General features: G+C 47.1%; 9 protein-coding genes across 9 annotated transcripts; 3 read left to right on the forward strand and 6 right to left on the reverse strand.

The window, feature by feature from the left end:
- Positions 1–743: 743 nt before the first annotated feature.
- On the reverse strand, positions 744–3,016 carry GLAREA_04825 (Cupredoxin; the record flags this gene model as incomplete). The annotated part of the gene is made up of 8 exons (XM_008087202.1): positions 744–917; positions 972–1,205; positions 1,262–1,379; positions 1,432–1,858; positions 1,981–2,402; positions 2,454–2,507; positions 2,563–2,614; positions 2,662–3,016. The coding sequence occupies 8 exons, from the start codon at positions 3,014–3,016 to the stop codon at positions 744–746; spliced, it is 1,836 nt and encodes a 611-aa protein (XP_008085393.1).
- A 2,740-nt stretch (positions 3,017–5,756) lies between these two features.
- GLAREA_04826 (Zn2/Cys6 DNA-binding protein) lies at positions 5,757–8,562 on the reverse strand (the record flags this gene model as incomplete). Its single annotated transcript, XM_008087203.1, has 3 exons — positions 5,757–6,721; positions 6,785–8,123; positions 8,272–8,562. The coding sequence occupies 3 exons, from the start codon at positions 8,560–8,562 to the stop codon at positions 5,757–5,759; spliced, it is 2,595 nt and encodes an 864-aa protein (XP_008085394.1).
- Positions 8,563–9,178: 616 nt separating this feature from the next.
- GLAREA_04827 (NAD(P)-binding Rossmann-fold containing protein) lies at positions 9,179–10,020 on the reverse strand (the record flags this gene model as incomplete). The annotated part of the gene is made up of 3 exons (XM_008087204.1): positions 9,179–9,469; positions 9,520–9,724; positions 9,782–10,020. 3 exons carry the CDS (start codon positions 10,018–10,020, stop codon positions 9,179–9,181), a joined length of 735 nt encoding a protein of 244 aa, XP_008085395.1.
- Positions 10,021–10,436: 416 nt separating this feature from the next.
- On the reverse strand, positions 10,437–12,761 carry GLAREA_04828 (uncharacterized protein; the record flags this gene model as incomplete). Its single annotated transcript, XM_008087205.1, has 1 exon — positions 10,437–12,761. One exon carries the CDS (start codon positions 12,759–12,761, stop codon positions 10,437–10,439), a length of 2,325 nt encoding a protein of 774 aa, XP_008085396.1.
- A 760-nt stretch (positions 12,762–13,521) lies between these two features.
- Positions 13,522–15,095, reverse strand: GLAREA_04829 (FMN-linked oxidoreductase; the record flags this gene model as incomplete). The annotated part of the gene is made up of 3 exons (XM_008087206.1): positions 13,522–13,608; positions 13,659–15,004; positions 15,068–15,095. The coding sequence occupies 3 exons, from the start codon at positions 15,093–15,095 to the stop codon at positions 13,522–13,524; spliced, it is 1,461 nt and encodes a 486-aa protein (XP_008085397.1).
- A 1,012-nt stretch (positions 15,096–16,107) lies between these two features.
- Positions 16,108–19,341, reverse strand: GLAREA_04830 (uncharacterized protein; the record flags this gene model as incomplete). Its single annotated transcript, XM_008087207.1, has 2 exons — positions 16,108–19,068; positions 19,120–19,341. The coding sequence occupies 2 exons, from the start codon at positions 19,339–19,341 to the stop codon at positions 16,108–16,110; spliced, it is 3,183 nt and encodes a 1,060-aa protein (XP_008085398.1).
- A 431-nt stretch (positions 19,342–19,772) lies between these two features.
- On the forward strand, positions 19,773–20,610 carry GLAREA_04831 (uncharacterized protein; the record flags this gene model as incomplete). Its single annotated transcript, XM_008087208.1, has 2 exons — positions 19,773–19,861; positions 19,911–20,610. The coding sequence occupies 2 exons, from the start codon at positions 19,773–19,775 to the stop codon at positions 20,608–20,610; spliced, it is 789 nt and encodes a 262-aa protein (XP_008085399.1).
- A 450-nt stretch (positions 20,611–21,060) lies between these two features.
- On the forward strand, positions 21,061–23,276 carry GLAREA_04832 (uncharacterized protein; the record flags this gene model as incomplete). The annotated part of the gene is made up of 3 exons (XM_008087209.1): positions 21,061–21,147; positions 21,335–22,957; positions 23,010–23,276. The coding sequence occupies 3 exons, from the start codon at positions 21,061–21,063 to the stop codon at positions 23,274–23,276; spliced, it is 1,977 nt and encodes a 658-aa protein (XP_008085400.1).
- A 1,277-nt stretch (positions 23,277–24,553) lies between these two features.
- On the forward strand, positions 24,554–24,718 carry GLAREA_04833 (uncharacterized protein; the record flags this gene model as incomplete). Its single annotated transcript, XM_008087210.1, has 1 exon — positions 24,554–24,718. The coding sequence occupies one exon, from the start codon at positions 24,554–24,556 to the stop codon at positions 24,716–24,718; it is 165 nt and encodes a 54-aa protein (XP_008085401.1).
- Between the last annotated feature and the right edge of the window lie 319 nt (positions 24,719–25,037).

The raw sequence follows: 25,037 nt of genomic DNA on the forward strand, positions 1-25,037 counted from the left end.
AATACTTAGAAAAGCAAATATCGAAAGGAAGCTATATATATAAAATATCACTTCTCTTATCGATTAATCTCACGGTTCTTCGATAGCAAAAGATACACATCTTCCTGCACGCTAGTTCCGTTAGCGGGGAGGTAAAAATAATCCCGGTCTTTTTTGTCTTTGGCGGCACGGGGTCCACAGGCCGCGGCAAGCCGTGCAGACGGCTGTGAGTAGAACGAAGATTTTGTTAGGAGGACATGGAGACCCGCCAGACGGGGTGGTAATTTCTTTTTCGGTGAGTTCCGATGTAGAAGTGTTTGGTTGAGATTTATTTAAAGGTCGGCTTGAAATCTTGGTAATTAACAGCGGGCGAGTTTTGTGATACTCACATTTGCATCTAGAATAATGGACTTTGAGAGCTGGAGAGCTTTATCAGGGGCTTAAGCGAGGTGTCGTGGCCATAAGTCGCAACCCATCATAAAAGAGAAGACATCTAAGTATTGGCTCGCAAATTTCCAGTTTCTATTTCAATCCTAATATTACAAAACAACCCAAAGAAAAGTCTGCTGAAGACGATTATCTACCAAGTCTACCCAACCTCTACCTCTATCCCTCATCAGCGCCATAGATCGTACCAATGAAATAGGAGCAATGTAAAGCAGAATCCCGGAAATAACATCTAAGAAAACAGTTTAGGGGAGATGTAGCAAATGAAAAGGCAACTTCATCTTCACACGACCACATCAGTCATCATCTCTTGATACTCAGAAAAGTCTCAATCCAGAGTCTGGCTGCTTGAATTGAGTTCCAGCGTACCACTTGTCCCAAGCCGCGCAACTGGAGTTCATAGCCTCAAGACCGACATGCTGGTCACGGAGAATCTCATCTGGGCGTTCCACGAACTGGACGCCGAGACCTTGAGATACGTGCCATGCGATCTACAAATATTGTTAGCATGATATCTTTGCACTCAGAAAACGCTAAGAACTTACATGGCAATGCATCAGCCAGACACCGGGATTGTTGGTATAAATAGCAATAGCCAAGTATCCCTTTGGTGGCAGCATAGCAACATCTCTTCGAAGAGGATTGGTGAATTGCAAAGTATTCGTCATTGCAGCTGTAAAGGTCGAGTCTGCTTGTTGTCCAAGAATGAAAAAGTCGTGTCCGTGGAGATGAATTGGATGAGGATTTGCACCGGTGTTTTGGATGACCCAGTAATAGAACTTGTGCAATCGTTAGCATGAGACTCGAATGAAGAAAGTGATCGGATAATACTTACTTGATTAGCCTCTTTAAGAGTGTAGATGTTGCTACCCGGCCTGTTTTGTATTGTTGGGAGATCGTTGTTGAGTAGGTATTCTAGGGTTGGGTTCTCCCACTGAATATCAATCTCCTTGCTGTTGGTTGCAATTAGTGACTGCGCCAAGAGGAGACGTGTACAGGTCTTACTCATTGATAGTCCAACTATTAATTCTTCTTCCATGCTTGTCTCTTGTACCCTGAACCAGATTCATTTTATCAGTGGCATCACCCTTAAAGTCGAATATGTTGGTAACATTCTTCTCGGTCACTGGTATCATCCCTTTCTCATCTGCACACTCCACAGTATATGTTTCTTGGGATTTCGAGGTAGGCTCGTCGTTGGGTTTTGGAGCATTGAGGTACGAGAAAATTGCGAAAATTGAATGTTGCCCAGCGCCCAACGACATCGCATTGTTTCCACAAAGTTTTCCTGGTGGAACTTCGACTCGGAACCAGTATCTGTCCGAGGTCTGGTTGGCAGTGAAGACGACATCGTATCTTTGACCAATTGCCATGAACAGCCATGTAGTATTCCATGGTTTTATGGGAACAAAATCGGCAGCGATGACGGAGACTAGGTAGAAATAGCTGTATTAGTTTCTGCTTAGGCTGGGATTCTGTGGATAAATACGATGGAAGGAAAATCAGTCTTTACTTGGGAATGCTAATGAAGATGAGAGAATGGCGTGCACTTACAGCGATGATTATCAAGCGACACTTTGTACATCATGTCGACAGATGTATTAATGAGACGTAGACGATAGGTCTTGCCCTTCTCAATCTTAACATCTTCATAGGCTCCTTTACCATTTGGTCCTGGAGCACTCTTCATTTTTCCGTTGATCAAGGCACCTTTGGCTCTAGGTGGTCCGCCTTGTTCAGACTTGAAACCTGCTAGATACGAATTGTCCGTATACCAATCTGTGATAGGAAAAGTTCCTAGGTCTTCGTCATACTTCATAGAGGCTGGTCCGTTGATCTTAATCGTCCCGGCAACTCCATCACCATATTGACCAGAATAGTGAGAATGATACCAACTGGTGCCATGTTGGGTTGCAATGAATGTGTATCTTCTGGTAGCTCCGGGTTCAATGGGACACTCTGTGATTCCGTTGACACTAAATGAATTAGCAAAATTGAGAAAGACAGGAACACGGATGTTGACTTACCCATCTTGAGTGGTCGAGTTGGCCTGTATCACTCCGTGCCAGTGCATGCTAGTACTACATAATGTCAGTTTTATGGGAGCGAACAAAAACCAAAATCAAGTTGACGCACCCGTTGTTTGTTAAATTGTTGACCACGTCGATGACCAGAACGTCACCCCAATCTGGCTATGTTAGCAGAGCTAGAAAAAAGATTTCTAGAGATACATACTAGCTTCGATCACTGGCCCAGGATAAACACCGTTAATCACTTGCATCAACTTCCCATCTCCATCGGGAGCAAGTGTTTTCTCAGCGACGGTCAAAGTGTAGGTCGTTGTTGTTTGGCCTTGAGCAACATTCGAGGGCCAAACAGTTTCCGAGTCGGTATCGATGTTGAATCCGGTTGGTTCAGCAGGGCTAGGGCTCCTCCAGCAGCCCCTATCGTTTGGACCGTTGCAGTTGGGGCCCTCGCCAGCTCTTTTGGCTAACAGTCCAGTCGAAGCCTTTGCAGGTACTTCTTGTAAAAGACCGGCACTCGCAAGCCCAAGGGCGAGAGAGGCCAGGAGAAGGTTAGATCCAAGCATTTGGGGAAGGAGAGAAGATCCTAGAAGAGTGGAAGGCCGTTGATGATGCTGATGAGCGGTGGAGAGAGAATTAAGAGCGGAAGAGGAGGGTATATATACACATTAACCAACGACTCCAACAAGTCATGCTTGAGTTGCATTACGAAACAGCATGAATGGTATGACAGTTCTAAGCAACAACTCTCCTTCAACTCGCATCACATGGTGATCTGACAAGCACTTGCTCATCTCGCATCTAAGATAGGACAGCCGACTACGTGGTTCAAGCTCGTGTTTGGATTGAAGTCCTAAGACTGCTATGCGATGGACAAAGTATTGTTGGTAAAGGGAAGGGGTGAGTGCCGTAGGGCTATTACGAGCACTCCGTCTTTATCACTGATTCGTCCACTTCATCCATCCCTATGGTAAGAGGCACCTCTTTAGGTGAGCTTGGCAAGCCGCTGCTCCGGATGGCAGTTCATTTACTGAGCCGCAACGAATGGTGTATTAGTCTCAGTCAACGTCGAAACCCCGTCTTCGAAACCAGCCTAGAATGTCCAGCCCATGTGATTCGCATGCCCACAGCGTGGATTGCCTGTAGGTTAGACTATCACCCTTGTCGTCTGATGTTAAATCCGGAAGCGTAACATACCCAATTGAAAATTTGGACAGTCGGAGCAAGGGAGTGTGACACATTGTAAGCCAACAAAGACGCCTCACTGTCTCTGGCCACAAGACGTATTCTTCACCGATTAGTATAGTGAATTCCGAAGGGTTAATAGATAGCGGTCAGTATCATTCATATAACTGAGGCTCACGTATTTATGTTCTAATATCCCTTTCCTAGCTAGGGAATCTCAATCATTCATATCTCGTAGTAAGAAGAAACGGAAACCGTGTATAAATTAAAGGAACCAACTATTGCTGGAGGAATAATAACAGAAGTGCATCACAACAAGCCACATTGAGAGACGAAACCAGGCTTCTGGGGCGGCCACTCCCAGTGCGAATATTGTTTTTCTGCGATGTGTGAACACGAGAGCAGAACCAAAAGAACGTGGGCGCAAGGATTCAGCAATCAAACAAATCAATGCCACTGGCATCCGGGAGCATGCAGATATAGGCAGACATGATCTCCAGCAAGGAATGAAGAAGTCGAATCTGCTATTTCAGTATACCTGAACACATCTGAGCGTCGGTATCACTCAATTGAGGAGCACTAGGCGAAGCCTTGAACAAAACGTGGTCTGCGACCGTAATTCGGTCACCAATGAGATTCTGACGCTCACCTGGACGCTGAAATTGCCGTACCACCGTCTTACAACGGTGAAGCACGAAACACTTCCAGAACTTCTGGAAGAAGAACGGTGCAGTACGTAGGATGCTCAGGTTGCACTCGCATATCCCATTCCGGAAGCGCCACTCGAGACCCCAGTTTCCGGTACTGAGCCGCTCACGCAAAAAACCAGCATTGCACAGAGACCAGCATCATAAATCCGTCTGATGTTTAATCTCGTGGCGGCTAGGGCTAGGCGGGACTTCCGGCGTAAGTAGATCGTCGTGTTCCGTGGAATTGTCCGTTCGGCCTTGATGGTGGTTGACAGCCATTCTTTCGCACAAACACTATGAGTGAAAGTTTTACTAGCCGTTCCTAACCGTATTGAAACATCCATCGAATCTACACCTCTCGTTCGTAAAAGTTTGAGCGCTGCCAATACTCGACCGTCTTACTGTTTCAGTGACTCGTCCCGCAGGGGTGGTAAGGAGAATACCCAGGTGATAGGAGAAATTTCAACATCAGACTCTTCTGCCTTGTGGTGGCTCTCGTCAGCGTGAACAATGCAAATCGCAATGCTTGACGGACCAGTACCGTGCAGCTGGAAATCGTCTGTCGTGTAACAGAAGCTGCCATGGTGGTTAATGCTTCTGAGGAAACCGTGGTGGCTGAGACGAAAAGCTTACAGTCTGACTAGAATATCTCATTGTGGAACGCGAGCCGCAAACCTTGACGTAGATTCTTGTACGCCCGCGATATCATGCGACGACGTGAATCTGTGTTGTATGATGTTCCCATATCAATCCTAGCGATGTTCGATTCTTGCATTCTCCATTTTTTCGAGTCAAAGACTTCCCGATTAAGGAAGGTGGAGGATTGGTCTAGTGGCTGAAATGTTGACTTCTACTCGTGGGGGTGATGTTGTTTCGCGTGAGATTGTGATGTTGGTTGGAAGATCCAGACGACGCAACGTTGAAGGTTGATCCACGCTTAAGGTTAACGCGGATACCCAAGATATCTCAACAGTAGTTGTTATCACAGTGCGATGTAATCATACCGCAAAAGGCAGCTGCGAAGAGAATATTGGATTGATAGATCCATCAGTACCAGAAGATTCCAAGAAGCGGTAATTATGCTATGGAGTTGGATAGAATACGCCTTATACAATCAACTAGCCGAATTAACTCTGCCTTCGGGCAATTCGATGAGTTTCTTGTCTTTAGTCTTCGGACCACCGTGTTTGTCTGCAGTTGCAATAATGATATTATCTTGGTGTGTATCTAGCGACCAGCTCCAAACAGTCTTAATCGTCATGACAGCTCTGAGTCACGATCCCCGTATAAAAATAATCCCACCAACGAAGCTAATATTTACAGAATCCATCTTCTGTCAGAACGTGTGATAGATAGATATCAAGAACCCTTGTCCGAAGGCAACACCTGATCCCTAACCTCTGAAAAGGCCCCCAAAATCATGAAGAGACTTTTAGAAACCATCTCCGGTTGTTCCCATTGGATTCCCAAAGAAAGCATTATCATAATAGAACCCACCCAGATCACCAACTCCAAGACTCATCCCAATCGCCTGCTCGAACCCGCCGCCCATCGTATAACCCAAATCCATACCGAGACTAGGGTCTATGTTACCTAGATTCGAGAAGCCCTGCTGTAGAGACATGCCAGAATTCATGTCGTATCCCGAAGCAGGATATGGTTGTTGCCATTCGTTAGTCGTAGGGTATTGGGTGGCAGAACCGGCACGAGCGCGAGCTTGAGAGTCACCCGTGGCGACCTCGCTCAGAAGTTGGAGGGGGGTGTTTGCTGGGCTAAAAGACGGTTGTGCGGTTTCCGCTTTACCGTTTTGGCGGTGAGATTCACCGTTCGCAGCATCGAGCATGTCTTGATTTTGATCGCCGGTCAGAACAGTCGATGTCGAACCACCAGGAGCACAGCTTTTACCTTCTCTCTGGCGGTTGAACCACGTTTTCAACATGATCAAAACCATCAAGAACTTCGCCGACGGTCTCGACTTCTCATCTGCTGCTGAAGCTTTGAAGATGTCCACTAACGTATCTAGATATTGCTCAACTTTCATGTTATCTTTGTTGATGACGTTTCCAAGTTCAGAATTAGGAGTAGCCGCAGCAAAGTACATTTTGATAAGCACCACGACCGCGTACGCTACACGAACGAAAAGATAAATAGGTAGGCAGCGGATGGTTTCGACATCGTAAGAGAAGAAGTTTTCGAAAATGCCGTCAATTGCCATCAGACAGCTAGAAAGAGCGCTGATATGCGCAGGGGTAAGTTTGTCCGAGCTGCGTTCGCTCACGGACGAACGGATGCTTTCCTCTGTAAATGGTGGTTTAAATTCTTCGACATTATGGTCCACATGCATCGCGACTTCATGTGTGTAAAGGTTGACGACGTGCTCAGTCAATTTTAGATCAGCTATTTGAGAGTCAGTGTCTTTATAAAGCAGTAAACCCAAACGGATCAGGATCCAAAAATTACCTGTTTGATACTCGGGAGGAATCTGCGAGCTCCACTTTTCCAGATCTCTCTCGAATCCTTTTAATGCATATTGAACTTTCGAGTCTGCAATGTTCACAGTGGCAAGAGGATCATCCATAGAGAATTGTGTACCCACTTCCTCAGCGATATGTTGGCTACGTACCCATTGACATAGCGCTTTATCGGATTGTGCTGCTTCGGGTGACGTTTCAAGAAACTCAACACAATCAGACATGAACGGTGTCCATCGAATCAGGTTTGGCCGGCGCAGTCCCATAGATGCATTGCAACACAGGAAATAACAGGCAAGCCATGCCCTTCTTGCTTCTACGCTTTCCGGCTCTGGGTATGGTGTTCTTCGCCACGGGTTGTCTCTCCATAGACCCGCAAATTTTGGCTTTTGTGGTTTACTTCGCTTCCCCATACCAATATCAATAGCCATGACAGCAGCAATGTGAATTAGTTGGTAGAATTTGAGTTCTTCAAAGTGCTCCGGCGGCCAGTACCACAAAGTACTGATATGCAGCGCTTGAATCAATTCCAACGTCTTTTCACCGTTGACAATTATACGCTCAGCATATATGCTCATAACCTCCTTTGTCAGATTTCGCTGCAACTCAGGATAGTTCATGCCAGAGCTAGCGCTAAGGATAGCCAGAAATAATGTAGGCTTAGATTTTCGAACCTCCCCAGCAGTAGTACCCATAGGAAAGACCACAGCTGGGAAATGCGGTGCCATTTTATCCACGTAGGAGTTGAACATTTTTGTCGCTTGATCAATGGTAACAATATTTCGATCCACAACATCCCCATATTCATGGGTTTGGGCTGGTTTTGGCACCACTGTAGTGTCGCTAGGGGTATACATGTTTCGACTACTAGGGCTATCAACTGACTTGCTGGGAGCCGGGAACATTGGTGAAGCGGTCATGTAATCGGAATGACCAGCTTTCCTCTTTTGGCCGGCCATGACCATTGGAGGTACGGATGGACTTTTCGAGTCAAATTCGGACTTCGCAAATCCAGCGTATTCAACCGCAGAAGGAGTAGCGAAGGAGTTTCCACTGTATGAGCCATTTGTGACTTGCTGATATGGGGTTGGTCGAGCCGGCGCCCCCATTGGCTCTTGAATAAGACCATTCGCGTCAGGAGTAGGGTTTTGCTTCATAGCAGCTGTCAAAGCCGTTAAAGCTTCTATCTTCTTTTCCAATTCAGCGACGCGACTATCCGTTTTCTTTTGGCGCTTTCGACTTGGTGCCGTTACAATACAATTACGCCCTGCCTTGGCACATCTTTTACAAGGCCCATCTGGGCTATTTAGGTCTGATTCACATCGTACCTGATGATATATTAGTCTATATGCTCTTGTTGGCCACTAATGAAGCTGGCGTATGTGATGCTTCGTGTTCAACCATTCCCAGGTCCTCGTAATCTATCTGCTAACAAAACCCCACAGGAATGCATTTGACTTCACAAATAAAACCCACCTTTAGACTTCGACATTGTTCGCACGCCCGCGGTCTCTTCGTGTCGCTCCCATCTGCGCCTATATCATCGTCGCCATTGTGTACCCCGCCGGCTGACTGGGGAGTGTGAGGCAGAAAGTGCGATTGCGATTCCTGTAGTGACGGGTAATTGTGTTGTGGTGGCAAACTGGTATTGATGCCAGGAGATTGGGAAGCGTTCGTTGTCGCTGCAATTGGGGTGTGAGGATGTTGTAGTCCTTGCGGATAACGACTTGCTTCTTGTAGCCTGGGGTCGATGTGTTGTTCCGTCATTTCGACGAGTCTTGGTGGTCCTCGCTCGGGCTCGCGGAAGATTGAACTGCGATGTTCACGGCGATGTTGAAGCCGTTTACTCCGTTCTGGATTATCACGTGGTAATGGCTAACTGATGATAACGTGACTAAAATCAATTCGTCAATGCATTAGAGTAATAAAGAAAGCCCTTTTAACCCTTGTTATTTCTTAGGAATGTGTGCTAATCAGTCTCATTATATAGGTTGGCATAGTGGTATGCTTACTCTCGATAATAAAGTAATAGAAAAAGACAACTGCGAGGCGGCGTAACATTGGATATCTTGTTCAAACATGGAAGGTTCTTGCTTTTCCCAAAACCTGTATTCTAAAGTCTTCCCTCCCTTATAACGCCAAATATTAGCTACAAAGCGTCGATCAATCTCTCTGCTAAACCTTTAACAGCAACCTCTCCCAATCTAGATATTGTTCGTGCATTCATCACTCCAATACGCGATCTCAAGGCCAAAATTCTTCCTCCACCAGCGTCGCAGCTCGATTGCCATCAATGAGTCTTAAGATGGAGTCTGTCTCAGAATATGACCATTATTGGAAGAAAGCATCATATACAAAGAATACACCAACTTCTTCATGGACTTTATCGCGAATAATCTTCCTCAGTGATCAACTTCTTACCCATTCCCACCAATTCCTGCGGCCAAAGTGGATCATCCGTAATACCACTCACGCATTGATCAATCATGACAACAGCAAGCTCAGAGACATGAATACTTGGGGCGCTTCCAAAGACACTCAACACACTACTCATCAATACACCTACTATACCGTCTCTATTAGGACCATTGATGGCGGCGGGTTTGACAACGGTAACTTGCACATCAGGAGACCTCTGCTTCGCGAATTCTAAAATCGAATTTTCCAGGCGTCCCTACAACTTGATTAGCTTAGCTGTGTTGGAGGGTTTCGTTATATACTGACTCGCATCAAACGGTAGTCAGAGAGAAAAGCAAGAGACTTCGTTTGATCTCGCTCAATCAGAACGCCAGATGTATACACGAATCGAAAAGGCTTGTGAGCAAGACTGGCCATAGTCTCTAAGCCAACGGTAGTATAGTCTGAGCAGATTTTGGTAACCTCTGCAAAGTCCATTTTCTTTGCGGCCGAAGGAGTCACGGCCAGAGTCCTATGGGAATTCGTGAGTCTAGTCCTGTAAAGTGTGTGTTGCGAGGGGGTATATTACCAGATACAAGCATCAGCTTCTTTTATAGTTTCTCTTACATTCTCGGGATATGGGCCCGTCCAATCTTCGAGAAGAACAGACTTCAACTTTGAGAGATTCGCACTCGATTTTCCGTTAGTAGGTACGGGGACTGGCTTGCGAGCGATGGCGATGACACTGGTGATTGCGGGGTTGCATAGGGCTTGCCGAATAACTTCGGAGCCAACGAAGCCTGTTGCACCGGTCACCAATAACTTCATGGTGATGCTGATACTGGATAATATGTCAATCAAAAAGGGGGACTTTGATCGTTTTTTGCAAGACTAGGCAACAAACGCTCACAACGAGTAATTGTAGTAACCACCGAGCGACCCAACCAGCGAAGGCGATGCTACTCCTCCGCTAAACGGACCAACAGGCTTTCAAATAATTTATTAAACCAACAAATTCAAACTTGGAAAGCACAAAAGCCAATGGCTTGATACATCAGGATACAAATTCCAACATTTCGTTTGGCAGCCAAATGTATTATCTACTCCATTATGACTACTAAGTAGGAGTTAAGCTCTAAAATGCCTATGTACACACCATTTCTCCCAGGGTATCTCAAAACCAAATGCAAAACTCCTCAAGTCATGCCCAGCTCATGTCAATTTACAAATCATAATCCCCTCATTCAAGGCTTGATACTCTCCTCATCACCATCCCTAGAAGGAGTAACGATCGCTCTGATATCCTCCCTATCCGTCCTCTCACTACCAAGTTCACTAACCAAGTTCCTGAACATCCCTCTCAGTCGACGCTGATACCACCATCCGCAGAAGGTAACGAGAGCAAGAAACAATATGGCTGTGATGGCGGATGGCACCCAGTATTTCTTGGCATCCGCAATCTCCAGCGCGTAGTTTTTGCTGAGGACAACTGGGACTTGCGAGTGTGGCTTTGTCCAGTATTCGGCATTGACACTGCATTTTGGAGTTGAGTAGACGCCCATCAACTGCATCATAGTCCCTCCAATGGAGGTGATAACACCACCAAGTCCGAATATGGCGGCGAGGTTGTACCAAATAATGGCCCAGAGAGATTTCAAGCTCCAGAATTTGCCCTTCTGCCAGAGTGATTTGACGTCCGTTGGATTGTAGAACCCGCTGCGATAAAGATAGCCATCCTTGCGGAAGAATTTGAACCACTTTCCTGGCTGAGGTGGACCTGAGTATGCCCACATCCAGAGCACTATTTGAGACGTCTGAATAATGGCATAGACGAGAAACGTCAAAGAACGACAAGCTATGCCGACTTGAGGCGTGTAAAAGGAAACCAGAAAAGCTAATATGAATGGAACGCCCATTAACAGCGTTGTCATGCCCAGTACAATTGTCCAACTCGTGATGGTCATTGTTGTTGCGACTCGCAAAGCTTCCATGTCTTCATCAACAACCATATCACCACGACGTCCTGATGGTGCTCGGAATCGGTAGGTAGAGATAACTCTGTCAATCCAGTCTTGCTTGCTCCTTCCGCGCTCCCAAAGCCACTTTGGTCTATATCGGCTCTCATAAGCTAGCTCAAATATCGAACCCAGAAAGTGCTTCTTTTTGAAAGTTTCTTTCTCTTCGACTTCTCCAAACTCAAGAGCCATTACACCTTCGAGGGTATTTGGATTGTTTCCAGCCAATAGAAGCCCAGCAACGACTGAAATGTGAGGAATGACCATGAACCACGTACCAAACGCTAAGTCCAGACTGGTGTCCTCATCACCTAAGCTTCCGAGCGTAGTCACCAGCGTATAGCTGAAAGCACCCAGGAAGAAAACAACCGGGGCTCCCACGCTTGAACCGAAAGAAAGCTGAGTCGCGAGCATTGTGCGTAATCGTGTCTTGGTCCGCCCAATCTCGGAGCGTACGAAGTGATTCCTCTGTAATGGGATTTCTTTGCAGCGCAACTTGGTGCAAGATGGAACCGTACAAGTAACATCGTGCAAGGGCCACTGCCGCGGGGTGCCTAGAGCGCAATCTCTGTAAGATCGAAGTGGGCTGACCAGATTCTGTATGTGAGTCCACGGAGAGGAAGGGTTTCGTGTCTGAGTGCCGGGATAGTTGGGCCATCGTGGATTGTCGTCTGCATGTCTCCCGTGATTTAGGACAGTAAGTTCTTCATCGCCAGCAAATACCTCCGGATCAAGATCTAAATTCCCAACCAGTACGACAAAAAGTAGCCGAGCTCTCATATCGATCGTAAGTCGAAAGTTGGAGGTCTTCTCGTTGAGAAAGCTGATCACCTTTTGATCGAGGTACGCTTCGTAGAAACCGCTCAATATCATTGGACCGGCGAACGCAAAACAGACACAGAGCCAGATAATTGTGTCGAGACAGACGGCCAGCCCAGAAAGTATCATAGCGAAGGGTGCGACGATCCAGCTGATAATCTGTGACAAGTCTTGGACGAAGAGTCGGCTCCATACAGCGAGCTTACGTCGTCGTGGAATGACCAGGACAAAAATAATGCAAGGAATGATGAAGCCGATGAACGGGTTGACCCATTCGCTTTCATCCCCCTTTTTTGAATCCGACAGAGACCATCCAGGACACGTCTGCTCTTGCCATCCTGAAGTCACGATCACCCTCGGCGCCCCTCTTGGGTCACCGTTCCACTCGGCGGTACAAGGAAACTGATCAGCATTGTTGGCCTCGAGGAATTCTTCAATCGTCGCGTCGATGTAGTCCGTTTGACTCTTGATGAGACGCCCATCCGGTGATAGAGTGAGCGAAGCGTTAACGGCGAGAAGACAACAGTGCGTGAAGTTCTGGCCTCCCAAGCTCGTAGATCTGTGAAGAGCTGTATCAGGTATCAGCGTGAGATTTGTCAATTGCCACACGGCGTCAGAAACGGACGCGAAAGTGTCGTTTGCGTGAGGTTCATCCGCGGCGAAAATTGCTGTGATTGTTGCCAACACGAGGATGAGGATGGGCAGCAACCTGCTGCTCTGGACGAAAATTCTCATAATGTTGTAAATTATCGAAAATTTACATGTTTATGGAAGTCGTACGACTTCATATACTTTTTAAGTGAGAAGAGAAGTGAGGCTGATAGTGGCGTCCGATGAGACTCTATGTACCAATGTAGACAGAGAAGTATTGACTCACTTTCCACCACATTTCAACGGGAGAATCCGCGAACACATTCCTGAAGTATTGGGAATTGGTGAGCCATGACAGGTCGAATGCGATCACCTGGTCAGTTCTAGAGTAACTGTAAGTGAGGCTGTACAACGCGAAACTTCAGGCGGTATCACCGTCGCTCTTTCCGAAAACAAAATGTCAACACCATGACCGGGCACATGATAGAGCTTGAAGAGGCTCGAGAGGGTGTAGCATGTTCTTCCCAATGAGTAAGAATTTGAACCGGAAGAAGCTCCGTCGACGCTTCTCTGCGTAAAATCTGTCAAGGGGAGGGTGAGGCGAATGAAAATACTCCCGGGTTCGTATAAGGTTCCAGTTGCAGTACTGCGCCTCAGCCCCACGCCACAGCGCGTAGCAGGGCTGGAATAGGCGTCTTCGAAAGGGCAATATCTTTCGAGAACATGTAAGGGAAATGTTTCAAAGCTTACCATAAACTGAAAAAGAGAGTTAGGCAGATAGCCTTCTCATTCCGAGATCCGATCACGGCGGAATGATGCAGGAACAAAAGAACAGATGACGACTTGCATATCGGTCACCATAATCGGTGAGACATCTAGCTCAACGACAGCTCTCAATATGCTTCTACAAGCGAGCTTTTACCCATAAACCTAGCTTCTCTAGTCCTGCACTTCCATCATATATATCCCGCTCTACGGCTCTGGAGTTGATCTGTTTGATTGTTAATGTCAAATAGCGGATTTTGAATCGTGAAAACTTACGTGTTTGGGTCCCAGGTCGCTGACTTTGTCCACCCCGAGAAGTCTCATGCAAGTATCAATCTCCGCCTTAAGAATCTCAAAGGTCCTCTCGACACCCTCAGTACCACCGGCACCAAGTCCAAACAATGCTGCTCTTCCTACACCGACCGCTTTTGCACCCAGACACAACGCCTTGACCACATCCGTTCCTCTCTTGATACCACCGTCAACCCATACCTCCAGCCTGCTGAAAACTTCTGGGCAGTACTTTCGAATCTCCAGTAACGTGTGGACTGCTGGAGGCGCTGTATCTAAAGCTCTTCCTCCGTGATTCGAAAGAATGATGGCCTTGACCTGAGGGAATTGAGCTGCCATGTAAGCATCCTCATGAGTCTGCAACCCCTTCAACACGATAGGCAAATCTGTCTGCTGCTCCAACCACTTCAAAGTATCCTTCCAAGTCAGATCCGCTGCCGTTCCAAAGAACAGCGACTTCCCAACACCTCCTCCAGGTCCATCTCGGGCCTTCTTCACAGCAGACGGACTAGGTAATTGCGCTCCAACACTCGACATCCTCTCATCGTGTTCTCTCTTCCCCGGCACCGGCGCATCCAAAGTCAGAACAATAAACTTATACTTATCCTTCATCTTATTAATCCTCTTCAACATATCTACACTCTTCTGCCTAGTATTCTGAACATATAACTGCCACCCGAAAATCTGCCCCGGTAACGACCCCTCTACGATTTGCTCCGGGGTCATCGACGCATTATTCGAGATGATCTGGCAAGCACCAAACGAGCTAATACCCTGCGCAATTCCACGCTCGCCATCCGGATGTGCTAACCTCGCCATGGCAGCCGGGGATACATATAAAGGTAGTCCAACACTGTATCCCAACATCGTCGTCGATAAATCGCATTTCGAACAATCCACGAAAACCCGCGGACGCAACAGAATTTGTTTATAGACCAGATTATTGAACCTCTTAGATATCAGATCGTCTCCCGCAGAGTAATAGTACGCCCAACACTTCTTCGAAATCTGCTTCGTAGCCACCTCTTCAATCTCATCTAGATTAAGCAAATTCTGCATATTCGGTGACCCCTCCTTTGGTTCTTCATCCTCTGGCTTTGTAATTTCTGGAGCGGTCGAGGCATCATAAATCCCGAGCTTCGCTGTAGGAGGTAGGTTTTCTTCGAGCGTTCCGGGAGGGTGGATGGGATCGTATTCTTCGGTACAGTCTCGACCGGCGAGTTTGAGGATTATGGCGGAACCGCCTGGATGTGAAGGAAGGAAGGAGGTCACGTCCCAGACATTGCCGTATAATGCTACCCAACACGACTCTGGGGTGTTGTGCTTGACCACTATTTATCGATCAGTACAAGACCCAATCCAGATGAATAGCACAGTTTAGGTTCGGTACGTACCTTCTTCGGCGGAGAATTTCTGCGACATTTTGAACAATGATTAGCTGTGACTATTCACAAAGAACTGTATGTGAGATCTATGCCAAATATGTACGGTAAGGAATCTAGAAGAGCTTGATATCGGAGGACGAGATGTCGGGTCAAAATCATGCGAACATGAATCGGGGTGCTCCCCCATCCTCCAAAAGCCGACTACCCAATCAGACCTCCGAAATTGTCACTTCCCCACGTTTAGAGAGCCCCCCATTTTACCGAACTTCCCCCCTTAAACCAGCACTTAACCACATAGTTTATATGTCTAAAGAAGACTATTTCCTACAAACTAGAACGGTTTATTAATTAAAAAACCCTTTTTTCCAACGACCAATCATTTAAATATTTCAAAAAACATATTGGTATTAACCAACCACATAGAATGGTTCTATGCTTCGGTTAAAAAAAATCACAACCTCAAAATCCACTATCACTATAGCCAATCGGTTCCAGGTATGCCAGGGTAGAAGGCCCTTAAAACCTGTAAAAAATAAATTGGCGGTTCCAGGTCAACCTGGGTAGAAGGCCCTTCAAAACCTGTAAAAAAAATTTGGTTGATGGGTAAACCTGGAGGTGGAAGGGCGTTAAGTGATCGCCCCGCCTCCCACAAAATAGGGTGTTAAGTGATCACCCACAATTTTTTTTGGAATTTCCTCAAGGCAAATGACAATGGCTTTGCACGCAAACTGAGAGAAAGCATCTCAACGTAGAGCAAAGCTCCATCTATAGTTTTGAACGAAGCTTTTAGAAACATATCACGTCTACTTTTTTTTACTAGCTACCTAGATAATCAGGTGTACAATGAAATATATTTACTCGCTACTAAGAAGACCTTATATATACCATCTATACAACCCAGGTCAAGAGCCATGTGGAAATTTAAATCAACACCTGCCCGACAAGTCGTAACTGACAGGCTCCCAAACGCCATGCTAAGCAATACCCATATGTTATCCGGAATATGAAATGTAAATCTATCAAACACTTCTCTCTACTGCGAGGCTTTATCATGAGGTGATGGTCCCCCAGCCACTGATCTCGACACCAAGATTAATAATAGTGCTTACAGTCCATAGACCTATAAGACCCCATCCAATCCGTCTACTCATGACCCATTTGTTCATTGGTACAGCAATCAGCAATCCAAGAAGCGTGACGATTAACGTAGCGGCCGAAACCATTAGAGTCCGGCTGACCTCGATTTTGTACGGCTTGTATCTGATTTCGTCTGACGGATGCTTCGCATGTTTATGGTTGGCTTCCTTCAATGTCATGTATAATCCTGAGATCCCGATGCCAAGCAGGATATTGAGCATAGGCCCCCCAAAACAAGCTGACAGGGCCATGACAGGATATCCAAGACGAGCGACAGTGATATCAGCAACAAGATCACCGAGCGAGTTGCCAACCGCGAAAATTGTAAGCCCAAGAATGGCATCGGAAATACCGAGAATGACTCCAAAAGCTTTCAGAACACCAACAACCTCATTCGCAATGGTAGAAATCCATGAGATGGAGACAACGAAGCCTAGGAAGCAAAGGACGAATCGATATTTTGGTGGTTTTGTCGGTGTGGTCGTAAAGACAAGAAGCGCGAAAGCTACGAGTGATCCCAACAAGGAATAGAGTACTAATTTAACAAGCCAGCCCAAAGTCGGTGTTGTATTTGCCCACACAATGAACACGGTGAACAAGGGAGCTGTGAATATTTGAACGGATACAAGCCAGCGATTCCAATCCCCTGGTGGCGGGTTTCCATTGGTGGGACTGGTAGCCTGTAGGTGTTCTCCAGCATCACTGCGCTTTGGTGTACTGGGCTTTAACGTGTCAGGCTTTGGGTGCTGATGGTGCTGATGATGATTCTCAGCAGAAATTGCAACGTGTGCCGTGTCGTGGATTGCCTGCCCATTAAGGTGGGGAGAAGGGTGCCCGCGAATACTTCCTGTAGCTCTACGATATCGAGTCCATTCGGCTTCCGGTTCTAAGGACGGACTATCCGGAACAAGAAGAGGTATAGATTCTCCCCTTGGTCGAATGAGTGGAGCCCTTTCGTCGATTGCTGAAGGCGAAGGGTCGGTGGTGTCCTCCTGGTTATCGGATTCCACAACCGGAAGTGTAATTGCTAGAAGAAAAATGCTTGGAGCAGAAACAACACTCACGAACTTGTCCCATATCGATTTGTCCTTCCAGATACACAAAGTCGGGAACAACGTCGAAAGTAGAACATAAGGGCTTGGAAGGAAACGGTAAGGCCACCATGAAATTGGCCTCTGTTGGAAATCAGACTCTAGCCCCTGCTGAGTATAACTAGACTCAGGCGTCAGAGCATTCTCGGGGAGTAACAGGCTTGGTGGCCTGGAACTATGAGCAGACATAGGCATTGGCGAATCGGTATAAGCAGGAAACTGAATCACCGGAGAAACTGGCGAGCGTGAGCTATCTCTTGACGTGGAGTTTGGAATTTCAAGTCGCGGCCGCAGAGGTGCCCTCGATCTCTCATTTTGCGCCGCTTCAGCTTTACTCAGCTCAGTCCGTAGGTGACGAGGGAAATAGTCATCAGGCGGCGCAAGACTGTCCCGTTTTCGGTGCTCCCTGGCCGGGTTTGGACTAGGCTCTCTAGTAGTTCCTACCGAAGGAGGAGGTGAAAGCGAAATCGCGGGTGATGGGGGTACAGGTAAGTTCTCCGTTGGTGGTTGCAGTTCTAGATTGAAGTTTCTCGGAAGCGTAGGGGTCGCTGCAACGACTCCGATATTTGGTATTGTAGCAACACTGAAAGCTGCCGGATGTGGAGCCCTCGCCCCCTCTGCATCGTTCATCGATACCGCTCGTACTCGTTTTGAATTGGTTCCTTCTTGACTGTCTTCCGATTCTTCAGGTGGAGCAATGATAATATTAGATGCTATATCTGAGAATGGGCCTAAACGGCCATTCTGATGGACATAATCGTCTATGGTATTGCCTCCAGTAGGGTCGTCGGAATATCGGCGAAGATGAATTGGTCTGGAATATGATCCTCGAGACTTTTGGAGAGACGAAAGAACCGATCGAAACTCCAAAGCACCGACTAAACTTGGTCGAATTGGCGTGATAGTGTTACTTCGATGACCTCTAGGTCTCGTGACTCGCATACTGCTGGCCATTTCTGCAGCAAGGTGCATTCCCTGGTCCCCATCGCCATCGCTATCTGACATTTGAGATCCCCCATATCCTGGGCTCATCCCACTTTCCAAAGCGTTGAAGTCCTCCTCATCTCGATAACGGCCCTGTCCTGCGGGAGCGTCTTCGTCATCGTCATCTTCTTCCGAAACCTCGATTTCTTCATTTGTTGTCGCCAGGTAATGTCCTCGAGCAGCTGCTTCTCTCTCTCGCCGTACGCGTCGTCGTCCAAGATACCAATGCCAAACCACAACCACAACCACATAAAAAACATAAAATCCAATCATAGCACAACACTCCCATAGGTGGAGGTGTCCGTCCGCCAGAAATATCATGCTGAAGCTTGCAGCAACGATAAAGAATCCAACGTCTCGAACAAAGGTCTTCTTGCCGACTTTAAATTCACGAACTAATGCCATAGACCCAGCAACAACAGCTGTTATGAAACCTGCCGCCCCGATCAGTTCCCCGACTGCCAAACTCCCGCTATGTGAGCTCATGGCAGCAAATGTTGAAAAGACGTCTGGACTTCCGTTTCCAAAGGCAAGGAAGGTAACGCCCGCCATGCTTTCGCTCATCCCCAATATGCTCGCTATCGTCGACAAATTGATACAGAAGAAATCAGACGCCGCGATTCCAATGGTCGTGAAAAGAAGAGCGAGCCATAATGCGAGGATGACGAATGCAACAGGTTGCGCCGACTGCAAATCACAGTAGTAGAGAGATAGGTAAGAAAGAAGCCCAGCTTCTTCATCGGGACAATTGGCTTTTATGAAAGCGCATTTGTCTTTCGCATGATGTACTAATCGGCACTATCATATATAATTAGCTTGTAACCTGCCTCAGAGATAACAAAACTATACCTCTTCGTCCCTTTTAACCAACCTCCTGCTGTCCAATGCCTCCAAAGCTCGTCTTTGTGCCAATCCATAGTGAGAACCTTGTTTATATCTCGCGCTCTGATCAGCTACCAAGCTTATGACTGCAAATACAGATATGAACAGAATTGTAATGTAGAAGGCACGGAAATTCAGCTTCGGCTTCTTGGGGCGGTATATTGCCGCTGTCGAGGATATCGATTGCATTCTTTGCGCATTATACAAGAGCGAAAAGTCGACTTGCGACGAGAGTCCAAGAGATGCAAGCTGGAGACGTATGCAAAGTGTTTATCGCCACTTGGTAGGCAACAAGTAACAGTAGTTGGTGTCGTTAGTAGGAAAAGCGCAAGATAGCAACCTGACGATAGCAATTTCGGTGTCGTAGCAGGCAGTATGCGTGTCGAGTGGCCAGCCAAGTATTGTACGCCTCGGTAGAATGACGAAGCTTCGACCAGCTCCTTCCAAGAAAGTTGAGGTGAAACTCCCCGGGTGCCAGGGTCCTTATCTCGAGTTGGTGCCTTATTTGGGGTCAGTGTCTAAGGCCACAAACCGTTGCGGTTGTTTACACTTTTATTGATTTTGGATGGATAGACGCGTCCCTCCGACGAACAACTTTGTATTCGACAACAGAACGCAAAATGCCTCGAGTTGCTCAAGCACCGCGCGCAAGCAATGGACGAGTGGTCTCTGGGTCGCACACTGCATCGCCCTTTAAGTCCCCAGTCAAGTGAGGACTGTGAATCAACAGCTTGTACGATTGACTAACAGCACCGTAGAATACCACTCAACGATGATGCACAAGAGAAGGCGAAGCGCATGCAATCGCGCCATGCGCTTCATGATATTCAAATGAATCAGATCAAGGCCGCGGCCTCACCAATGCGAAAACTTTCGAAGAATTACGAACGAGCGGGCAGTGCTTCTCCATCTTCCAACCCCAAAACACCACGAAGGACGGTTGGTAAAGAGAATGACCTCGATGATGATGTTATCACGGTTGGCGGAACAGCAGTCACCCCAATGAAGCGCGTACCTATCCTGGCAAATTTTGAGGAGTGGATGAAGATGGCAACGGACAACAAAATCAATGCCGCAAACTCCTGGAATTTCGCGCTCATCGACTACTTCCATGATATGTCACTGCTCAAAGAAGGAGACGGAGTCAACTTTCAGAAAGCCAGTTGTACTTTGGATGGCTGTGTGAAGATTTACACCAGTAGGGTAGACAGCGTTGCGACTGAGACGGGAAAGCTGTTGAGTGGACTCGCAGATAGTGGTAACAGCAAGAAGAAACGTGGAGAGAATGAGGAGGGCGAGGAAAGTGAGGAAGAAGTGGAGGATGAAGACGGAGTCGTGCGCAAAAAGCCGAAGAAGAGGGTACGTCAGAAACATTTCATTTTTCATATTACAAGTATACGGAGTTATTTGCAGCTACAAAAATTTGTGAAGAAAAACACAACTAGATTGCATTGCTAGCAGTCAGTGTGTTGTGGCAGGAGTTGATTATCGCACCTCAGCCGTGATCATAAGCGAGGTCGATGAGGTGTGATAATCAACTACACCGTACGAGTTGTCCAGCGCTGGTTCCCGTATATGTATTCTGATCGAAACATGATTGTCACATACGACCACAGACTGAGGAGAATTGGGCATCCCGTCCGCTCTGCCATACACAAGCCTCAGATCGGCAGATTAGTAGTTGGGTGGGTGACCACCAGCGAATACCTGCTGTTGTATGTTTTTTTCCTTTTTTTTTGTTTAGACCGGTTTTGAGTGTTCAATTTCTTTTGACTTAGACTTTATGTCGAGGGCATCGATTCTATGTTCATTACTTGAACCGTCAATCGAACAAAGGATTGGCAAGAATTGATTTTACCACTAAACCACCCAAGGCCCTTCGCCTCAGCAACACAGGACCATGCGCATATGCGGCGGATATCTCCTCGTATCCCAAGAGGATCGTTTCCCGAAAGGGAAATTTGTGTAATCGAGCAGTGGTTTAGTGGTTTAGTGGTATGATTGTTTCCTCTGCAACACAGACCTCTGATTCGTTTGGGAAAGTCCCCTTCGCTTAATAGGCGCGAGAGCGAACAGGAGCTGGATTATTGCACTCTCGATTTATGCCCCTATTCATTTCACGAATTTCAAGAATTAATCAGGGATGAAATGCTTGAATTTTCAATGCCTAACATCTTGCTAGGCTCAACGATCTTCAGAAGCAACATTAGCTACCTCATTTGCAGCCATTCAACTTAAAAAGTTTGAACTGGAATTTTCTGTCGATCCATTATTTAAGAAGGCATCTGCAGACTTCGATGAGGGTGGGGCCAAAGGACTATTGCTTAACCACCTAGCAATTGATGCACAAGGTCGCATTGTGTTTGATAGCAGTGACGATGCCGGCGATGCATCTGGTGAAGGGTCTGCGACTCGTCGCAAGGATGATGTGGCCCAGGAAGAAGAGTCTGAGCTGGACTCTATGCTGAGTTCCAAGAGTGAAGAGCAAGAGGAAGAGGAGGATGTTGAAATTGATGTGGGAGCGCTCGGGGCTAGGTTCTTTCCAAATCTTGACCGGTTAGATGAACAGGATATCTGTCCATCATTGAAGAATTTCGACTTGGGTGATTCATCTGGATCTATGGATATTCCTTTTTTGAAGGCACCAGAAGACTGGCGACAGGAGAAAGATAAGAATGCCGAAAACGAATTACCGACGGTTGGCGACAGAACTGGAATCTTCCTGGATGACGATAATCCTGTTGGGTTTGACGATGATGATGACGGATTGTTGGGGACATTTGATCTTCCACCAGATACCGGCTTTGGCGAAGGGGGTGAAGCGTGGGCTCGCGATGCTGCTATCGAGACTAGAATGCGAGTCCATGATATCGGCCTCGACAATGACGGAATGGGAGGGGGTGATGGAGAAGATGCGGATGGAATGACTCCTGGTAATTTCGATCCAGAAACCGGAGAGTACGTCATATCAATGGACAGAGGTGGAAAGACCCAAGGTACGCACGATGATATCTTAAGTTATTTCGACGAGGCGTTACAGAAGAATTGGGCTGGTCCTGAGCATTGGCGAATCCGCAAAATCAAGGATGTCAACAAACCTGCTGCCACGAAAGTACGGAAAGAGAAGGAACTATTCGAAATCGATTTCGCGTCACCACTCAATCGAAGTATTGCAGAAACGATCTATACCCCGGCTACATCCAATACCGTCATATCACTCCCCAAGAAGGACTGGAAATCCAAAACCAAAAACTTGTTGCCAGATGACAAGCACTTTAATTCTAAGCAACTTCTACGACTATTCTTAAAACCTAAAGCACGGATGGGAAGCAGAAGATCCGCCTTCGGTTCAAAACCCAGTGGGTTTGGTCAGGCGAAGGAAGAAGAAATACCAGCAGGAGAAATGGACGAAGCTTTCTGGGCCAATAAGGAAGGACCTGTTACTGGCGATGATGATGTTGCTCCACAAGGTGATTACGATGCAAACTTCTTCCAGGATGATGGTCTGCCTATGGCCGGCGGTATTGATGACGACGACGACATGGAGTTCGCTGATGCTCGGGATCACTTCTCTCCTGGCGCAGAAGAGAGAGGAGAGGGTGGTATGGACGGGCTCAACAATATCTTGAATGGCGGTATGACCCAGGCAACAGATGGAGAGGGTGCATTTGGTACCCAACTCGTTACACAGAGTCGAAGATTAAGGCCGGAGTACGTTCAGTATGCGCGGGTGGCAAAGAAAGTTGATGTCAGGCGTCTCAAAGAAGAACTGTGGAAGGGGATGGGTATCGAGGACCTCATCGACGTAAGTGAACCAACTATTACGTGGTCAATCTTGCAGTACTAACGCATATTAGGATATACCTGCGAAGACTCCTGGCAGAGCGTCAATGGCGCCGGAGCCCAAGAAGGGAGAGGATGGAAGTTTGAAATTTACCTCTGTCATGCAGAATCTCCAGAGCGTTTACCCCAAGCAGGCCATGGACGACATCTCGACAAGTTATTGCTTCATCTGCCTGCTGCACTTGGCCAACGAGAAAGGCCTGGTGATTGAGAAACAGGAAGGGTTGATGGAACTGGACATCAGAAAAGACCCAACGGCGGAGATCACGGTCGGCGGTTAGTGTATTCCCAGCGGGTATCTGTGTGATTGATGAATGGTGTTCACGGCGCTTGGTTAGGAACCTGTTTTATGTGGTGGAGAGTATTAATGTGATGATAATGACTATTTAAAACAGCTCAGCCTTGAATGATTATATGATGTTGAGTAGGCGATCTGCCAACCCTTGTATTGCTTATTGCTCCGAAAATGATGTACACTATTGACGAAGGAGCGCCGACGTAAGCTGTCTGACCAATTGAAGAATATCACTAAAAATTCCAACTGCCGGTCTGACTTCTTGAACATGCAATACGGGTTGAGGACGATGTTTCACAAATCCATTCATATTGCAAAATTAATTCAATACAGCAGCTCAAGTACGACAGACTTTCATGAATGTTTCAGATTCAGGTATCACGTGAAATGCAATTTGTCGGCTAGCGAAATCCATATTAGGTATAGCGGTCGATGAGGCTTGGGAAAAATAGTGCTCCACCTCCGCAGGTTCACAGCCTTCCCGCAATCTCCAATTCATCCAACCATCAATCTCGACGATCCGCGCAGCAGCGAAGAAGTCTAAATCTCCAAAGGATTCACTATCGATTTCTCTAATCGCCCTTCGTCCGAAGTGTCGTCAATCCCTATTCCGGGGATTCCGCGATACTTATGTTTCTCCAGACCATGGCATGATGCACCAAAACAAAACAAATGTTTCGACCCCATGATGAAAGTCTGTCAGCGGGAACGAACGGTTCAGCCTCAATCGCCACTCTGCCAATTTTAAACGACAACAAGGTCAGCACGGGTCGAGAGAGCAAATCAGCGATGGCCTGAATGGCGGTGCAGCGATGCCATTGGCTGTGTCGGGAGAACATCAACAAGAAGTGGACATGGACACGCTGGTTCAGCCCCCAGAGTGCACGGTGGAGTTGATAAATAGATGCCCATGTGCGTCCGCAATGGATGCTTTGAGCGTTGTGGCGCTTCCCCCCATTCGACTGCCTTTTACGCACACAACTCTTTTACGTTCGGATATCTGAGTGTGGAAAGAATCGACGTCGCATTATCTGTTCGTTTAAAGCCGATCGATAGTGCGGATATGTCATGCTGTGCTCTGCTGCAAAGTTGCATCTGTTGGACCTCTGGATTGGAGCCTTGACGACACAGCGCAAAGTTGCGGTGTTACAACATTGACATTTATCCAGAAGACGGCTGGCCACAGACAGAGAAGGAGCTTGTTTCCAGAAAGGTGCAGATATATTTCGGTCGAATTAGCAAACCAACACCAACAACTCCAACATGCCAGGAACCTCATTTAGTCACTCGTCAACTGGCGTTGTGGAAAACAAAGGATGCATTTTACGCCGTAGTTGCACATTTTGCCACTTTGCTCCAATCAGAAAGCTCGTTCAACTGCCAATCCTCTCCATTTGTGAGCATCAAAACCGAGGCGCAGCGAACTGACAGCCCTGTTCGGTTTTTCTCTGTGTTGGGTGCTTCCATGCGGTGAGACGCTACTCGGCGCCCTAGCTATTGTGCCACTCGCCCGCTGGACGACGGTATTATTCGAGAAATCCTGCCCTGTCTTGAGCCTGTGCCGTGGGATGCACGGCGTGGGTAATACCTCCGTGGCTGCCCTCTTTATGTATGCACTTACTCCTCTGCCGTCAGCGAGCTGAACTTTGTACTCTTTTGCTTCTTTCCTCTGTTTGCGCGACTTGGTCCCTTTTCAATGAGGCTACTCGAATGATAGTCGTCGTCGTCGCATCCTCGGTTCGAGTGT

This window comes from Glarea lozoyensis, assembly GCF_000409485.1.
Source record: "Glarea lozoyensis ATCC 20868 chromosome Unknown GLAREA5, whole genome shotgun sequence".
NCBI lineage: Eukaryota > Fungi > Ascomycota > Leotiomycetes > Helotiales > Helotiaceae > Glarea > Glarea lozoyensis.